This window comes from Rhincodon typus, unplaced genomic scaffold, assembly GCF_021869965.1.
Source record: "Rhincodon typus isolate 14 unplaced genomic scaffold, sRhiTyp1.1 hic_rhity00000145, whole genome shotgun sequence".
Taxonomy (NCBI): domain Eukaryota; kingdom Metazoa; phylum Chordata; class Chondrichthyes; order Orectolobiformes; family Rhincodontidae; genus Rhincodon; species Rhincodon typus.
The window spans coordinates 1-7,266 of NW_025965783.1; the positions used below are offsets into that span (position 1 = coordinate 1).

General features: G+C 43.0%; 1 protein-coding gene across 1 annotated transcript; it reads left to right on the forward strand.

The window, feature by feature from the left end:
- Positions 1 to 11: 11 nt before the first annotated feature.
- Positions 12 to 1,529, forward strand: LOC109923419 (neurexin-3-beta-like; the record flags this gene model as incomplete). The annotated part of the gene is made up of 1 exon (XM_020523446.2): positions 12 to 1,529. A coding segment is annotated over one exon (921 nt), but the record flags the coding sequence as incomplete, so codon positions are not given.
- Positions 1,530 to 7,266: the final 5,737 nt, after the last annotated feature.

Below are 7,266 nucleotides of genomic sequence, written 5' to 3' on the forward strand. Positions count from 1 at the left end.
CTCCTTCCATCCTAGGAGATGAATTAGTTTTCCCTGTAGTGACAGAAGAAGCCTTAGCAAACCCTCCTCTCGCCACTCGTGCACCTTTCATCTCCCTCCTCCCTACCTTCCGTCCCCTTCTCACCATTATTGAGGGCACCAAAGATTCTCTGTCCATGATCCCTGAGGTGGGGTTACCTTGCCTGTCGGAGCAGGACCACGATGATTGTGATGCTGGCTTGATGATATCTGGTTATGGCTCAGGGGAGGCACATGACTCTAATCTACCCCCTACTGATGATGAAGATTTTCACACCACCTTGTCCTTGGTAACAGATAAGACCTTGTCCACATCGGCCTTTGAAGGTGGCTACAAAGCGCACGCACCCAAGTGGGATTACAAGGACTTTAGACCTAACAAAGCGTCTGAATCCGGTAGGATTGCTACCACTGCCTCTGTCCCTGAGCTGCTCAGTTCCGTGCCGCCCGGGAAATTGCCCAAGCTGCCCGCGGGCAAGTTGAACACGCGTGAGCAGAAACCCTACCCGGGCTCGGTGTTGGTCCCCTTACCCACCGCGTACGAGGTAGACAGTACCAAGCTGAAGAGTCCCCCCCTAGTCACCTCACCCATGTTCCGTAATGTACCCACAGCCAACCCCACGGATCCGGGAGTGCGCCGGGGTCCTGGGGCCTCGGAGGTGGTGCGGGAATCGAGCAGCACGACCGGGATGGTCGTGGGGATAGTGGCGGCGGCAGCTCTCTGCATCCTGATCCTCCTCTATGCCATGTACAAGTACCGCAACAGGGACGAAGGCTCCTACCGGGTGGACGAGACTCGCAATTATATCAGTAACTCCGCGCAGACCAACGGTACTGTTGTCAAGGAGAAACAACTGAGTGCGAAAGGCAGCAGTAAGAAGCACAAAAACAAGGACAAAGAATACTATGTGTAGAGCGGACAAAAGAAAACATTTAACACAAGAGGGGGAAGGGAGAATTGAACAACAACATGAAACTAAAAGGAGACACAATCAGAAATATATATTATACAGAAATATATATATATATGTGAATTCTGACAGCGAACATCTGCCACTCGACTTAGATTTTACACACACAATAAATGAAAAGAGAAACTCTTTTGGGGAAATGAAAATACAAACTCCATATACAGCTTGGAAATGCACTGTGGCAAAAAAAAATAAGACAATGAACTTGCAGAGTGATGATGTACCTGCTTTAAGACAATAAACACACACACACACACACACACACACAGAGCTGTCACAGAGACCAGAGTGTTGTATTCTGGTGAATGAATCTCCAATCGGAGACTAGATCCACGGCCTCCTCGGTTTTTAATCCTGGATGCGACTGTTAAGACTTTGTGACATTTCGCATTTTCTCGAGATTCTTCTTTTGATTTGGTTGTAAAAGCTGTGTACTGAATTTTGTCTTTTTATTTGAAAAAAAAATAACATTTTCTTGCTCTTTGCCGTGTGGAGCATGTAATTGCGACCTATGTGTAGATAGTGACCAGCTAATAATGTGTGGACCTTGGGAGAGAGGGAGGGTTATGTGTGGGGTGGGTGGGGAAGGAGGGGAAATATGGGGATTGGTGGCGGTATGTGTGTGTGCGTGTATGCGTGTATGTCTACAGTCAGAGTCTGTCTCCTTCCCCACCCCCTACTGCCTCCTCCTCCCCTTGGAAAACGGGACTTTTGGCCGTTCAACTTTGTATCGTTTCTACATCTCAAATCGTGGTGTCCTCCTTATGATTTGCTGTCCGCGATAAAAAGTTGTATTTAGGTGTATGAACATTGAACAAGCAAAAGACGAATGAAGAACAGAGACAAAAGTGGGAGATACACACAGATCGGACAGGTCTGTGCCAATCTTCAACTGAGGTGACCACCTTGCTGTTTAAGAGCTGTTAATTGTACAACATATTACTCTTAGACTGTGGTAGTTAGAAAACAGCTAACTAAAAACTATAGCTGTGGTTCTGAGTTTCAGTAAATGACTGTGGTGCATGCACATTCAAAAGAAAAATAAAATTAACCACATCATATACGGTATGGTGTTCAATTTTGATGAGAAAGAAATATATTCGCTGGCCAAACTTAACACGATGAATTTTAATTTTATCGATTTAATTTAGTTCATGTGTGCTTTATCTGCCTCTCTCTCTCCTTTTCTCTGTCGTCACCTTTACTGGATTTCAAGGGGAAAAGCTGTTTAAGGTCACTCAAGCATTCACCATAATTATATATAAATATCTATTTAAAAAATACAAAGCTGAAAGGTATGCATTTTCAAATCGTTCAAATCATCACAACTGTGTCAAGGAATAAAAACACAATTTGTTTACATAATGTTATGTTATTATATAGCCTGTGTACTTTGTAGTTAGAACTATTGTACATACATTTTCAGTTGTTTAATCTTTTTGGGTATTTGTATCGTTCCAAACTCTTGCAAAGTTTTTTTTTGCAATATCTTTCCCGTGCAGACGTGAGGGTGAAGCTGGTTTAGATGAGAAATCTGGCATAAAGGTGTATTTTTTTTTATTTTGTAAAGAAGCTGACACAGTTGTTATCATTTAGGTTTAGAATTTCTGCTCTGTCGCACTCTTTCCCCCCTTCTCCCTCTCGCTAGTGTTTGTAAGCCGCATGAACATTTTCTCTTTAAAAACAGTGGTCATCATTAAATACATGGTTGTCATTTTCGATCCACCTGGGGTTCCTTTTGCGATACATTGTCTTTTGAGCGCGACTCTAACACCAAGTGCGGGTGAGCTCTGTAGGTATCCAAATACTTGTTGGTCAACTTAATAAATATACAAAAGAAACACAGAAATATTTATACCTCAATGTCTATTGCTAACGATTGTGCTGTGGATTTGCTTCTTGGTATTTTTAATTTTTTTTACTGTGAACACCTGGACTTGAAAAATCTGTATGTGGGCTTTATATCATATTTTATATTATTTTTGTTCCACATCAATGTGAAAATTTTGATTGTTTTTTTTGAGTTAATGTGATGTTTCTTCATACATCTCTCCATCTTTGCTTTTGTTGTATTTCTGTTGTATAAACAATATGCTTAGCAATAAAATGTTCTTCCCAAAGCTGATGAATGTTGATCTACCTTTTCATCTGGTGTCAGAAGCTGTTTTTCAACATTCAGAACCTATTCTGTCAAAACATGACCAAACATTCTTCATTCTCATCCTCCCCGCCAATCATTGGTGACCTCTACACTAGCAACACAAGCTGGACATCAATGGATACTTAGCTACTAAAATGTTGGCCATAAGTGGTAGATGACAGCGACTGGAGACAGAGCCAAAGAGTCATACAGCACAGAAACAGACTCTTCTGTCCAACCAGTCCATGCCGACCAAGTTTCTGAAACTAAATTTGTCCCACCTGCCTTAAATCCCTCCAAATACTTCCTGTTCATGAACATATTTAAATGTCTTTTAAATGTTGTAACTTTACCCGTATCCGCACTTCCTCAGGAAGTTCATTCCACATATGAACTACTCCCTGTGTAAAAACATTGCCCCTCATGTCCTTTTTTAAATCTTTCTCCTCTCGAGTTAAAAATATGCCACCTCTTTTTCAACCCCCCCAGCCCAGGGAAAAGACCCTTGTCATTCATCTTATCTATGCCCCTCGTAATTTTACAAATCTCAATAAGGTCACCCCTCAACCTCCATGCTGCAGTGAAAAAAGTCTCAGTCTTCCCAGCCTAGTTTTATATCTCATCATCATCATCATAGATTCCCTACAGTCTGGAAACAGGCCCTTCGGCCCAACAAGTCCACGTTGATCTTCAGAGCATCCCACCCAGACCCATTCCCTTATGACCCACATTAACCTACATGTCCCTGAACACTATGGGCAATTTAGCATGGCCAATACACCTACCCTGCACATCTTTGGACTGTGGGAGGAAACCCACACAGACACGGGGAGAATGTGCAAACTCCACACAGACAGTGACCCAAGGTTGGAATCAAACTCGAGCCCCTGGTGCTGTGAGGCAGCAGTGCTAACCACTGAGGCAATCTCAAACCCTCCATACCTGGTACTATCCTGGTAAGCCTTTTCCAAACCCTCTCCAGTTTAATAATATCCTTCCTATAGCAGGGCTCCCAGAACTAGAGGCTCAGATACTGGAAAGATCACACAGTGTTGCTAGTCTGGACAAGCTGAAGCGGGTTTCATACTATCTGCTCTTTTAATACGAGGTGCTAACCCCAATTGAAAGAAATGAGAGGCAGAGGAATCGACTACAAAATAAAACATTAAATGTTATTAATCAGTTTGCCAAAAGAAGAGTTACCTTTTGTGAGCATAAGATGTCCCAGCGTACTTCATGGTTACAATGTAGGAAATGCAGCAACCAATCTGCACACAGCAATCTTCCCTAAACACCCAAGTGATAATGACTGGATAATCTGCTTCTAAGGATCTAAAAAAATAGAAAATATTGAAGAAACTCATTAGGTCTGGCAGCATCTGTAGAGAGAGAAACAGAGTTAACATTTTGGGTCCAGTATTTTTTGAATACTTTAATAACTCAGGAAGCCTGACTGGAAAGGAACACCATTTATTGTTGAACACCAAAATAGGAAGACTACTCGCAGTGTACATAGGCTAGATCCAGCCTGGAAGAGACAGACCCATGCCTGATTCTGGTCTTCTTTTTATCCAGAAGTGCTCTTATACACAGCTTAATGTTTTTTTTCCTGATCACCAAATCTCCATGGTTTTTCTTTCTGCTATTAACCACCACCAGTGCTGTTCCATGTTTCCGAATGGATAATTTATGTGCAATGCCTATTACGCGGAATATAAACCATCGAAGGTGAGGGAACTGCATCTGCTTTGTACAATTTGCTAATCAACCTGTTCAGAGATATTATTACACATCACTGGAGCAGGTGGGACTCCTTGTCCAGAGCTATGGACATTGCCACTGTGCGACAAGGACCCTCGAGGCCTGCTTTGTCTTTTCTTTTTTATATTCGTAAGTGCTCTTACACACAACTTTTTTCCATCACCAAATCACCGTGACTTTTTTTTGTCGCTTTTAATTATTAACCACTACCAGAAAAACGCCTGCACAACCAATTAGATCTTTAATTTCAAAGCCTGTTTCAAGCAATGCAAACTGTCTAAGTTGAGGGAGGAATAGGGAGGACAGGGAGGGGCTAAATCAAAATGGAGTTGGAAGGGGCTGGATCTGCTGTATTTTCTACATCTGGAAGTACTCTTACACACAACCAAATGGCTTCCAACGCCAAATCACCGCGGCTTTTTCTTCTATTTTAACTATTAACCGTCACCAGTAAAATACCCATGTCGCCATTTGAAATCTGCTTTAACATATATATCTCTTTTTCCAAAAACAAACCTGTTCAGGGATGTTATGACGCACCACTGAAGCAGGTAGGACTTGAACCCCGGCCTCCTGAATACAAGGTAGGGACATTGCCACTGCACCACAAGAACTCTTAAATGCCTGATTTTTCCTTTTGTTATATTCAGAAACGTTGTCACACACAACTGAATGACTTTCCCACCACCAAATCACCATGGCTTTGTTTTTTAAACCATGAACTGCCACCAAGAAAACACCCGTGTAACCAATTAAATATAGGCCACGCGAACCATCGAAAGTGAGCGGGAGGTAGGGAGAGCGGGAAGGAGCTAAATTAAAATGGAGCTGGAGGGGGAAATAAAGCACTGTTTTCCACACAGTACTCATGTCTCTCTGTAAAGGCATTGAGAGCACAGATGGACACCATGTGCTCCATCTCCAAGGACATCTGAGTAACCACAGAAGAGGGACATACCATTGACAGAAATGAGCCCATCAATATAGACTTAGAGGGGATCTGCTTCACAAAGAGCTCAGGTGATGACTTCCAGCCAGTTGGATCATTGCCTGTTACCAAGGGAAATCCTCCTCAATGCACCCCTCAGGAATGGAATGATTCTGCATGGACTTTGGAGGGTTTATCACAAGCACTTTCGGTCTTTCATTGTAAAATGTATCAGGCTTGGTAATCAAAGACTGTTCAGTGAGCAGCAAAAATAACCTGGCAGCATCTGTGAGGAGAGACACAGAGTTAGCATTTGAGCCCATGCATCAAAACTTGAGTTCTGAACAGTTCTGAAGGAGGGTCACAGGACCCAAAACATTAACTCTGTTTCTCTCCCTGGAGATGCCACCAGATCTGCCCAGTTTCTCCGGCACTTTGTATGACTGTTTCAGATTTCCAGGTTCTGCATTATTTTGCTTTGATCTGGGTTTTAACAATGTTGGTAGAGGGACCAATAGGAAACCAGGAAACCCAGGGTAAACTCTAGTCTTCTTTGAAGTCAGGCACCAGCTGAGAGGAATGTTTACACTATTTAACTGGAGGACACCTAGCACTGGGAACTATAACACCATATGGCCATGAGATATGGGGCAGAATTAGGCCATTCAGCCCATCGAGTTTGCTCCACCATTCAACCATGACTGAACCCCATTCTCCTACCTTCTCCACATCCCACTAACTAATAAAGAACCCATCTATCCATGTCTTAAAGACATTCAATAGCTTGGCCTCCAGAACCCTCTGTGGCAATGAGTCCTCTTCATCGCAGGCCTGAAGGATCGTCCCTTCACTCTGAGGCTGCGATCCCAGGTCCTAGTCTTGAACATCATCCTTGAGCTTTGCCTTGAGTAGAATTTGAGCCCACAACCATCAGAATTGGGCAAAAGCACCACCGATTGAGTTACAGCTCAGTCTGTATCTGAAGGTATCATCGCATGGCGCCCAGTCTCAGATTATCCCATCCTCATGCTTCTGCCACTAATCCCCACATCCAGTCACCTTCCCACAGCCAAACAGGAAGCAAAAAGCACTCTTCATTTCTTCCGTTGGATGGTTCTTGGCTGGTCACTAACCAGTCTTTGGATTTGAAAGTCTGATACCTTTTACAACAAAAGACAAAAGTGCGCAAAAATTATTGTCAAATTATTGCCCCAGAGATTTTTCTGCAGGGTTACACAAAGCGGTGTCCCTGAAGATAATTAGTCCTAATCGCTGGACAATGCAGGAGCATTGGTAGCTTCAGGGCAGCATCATTTCAACGAATATGAGATTGTGAATGAAGCTCCTGGACTGGAACCTCTCACATTCACGGTGTGGCCTATGCTGTCTGCCGAACCACGACTTCACTTCAAAAGTAATCGGACTGAAGTATTTCGGGAAAAATTTTT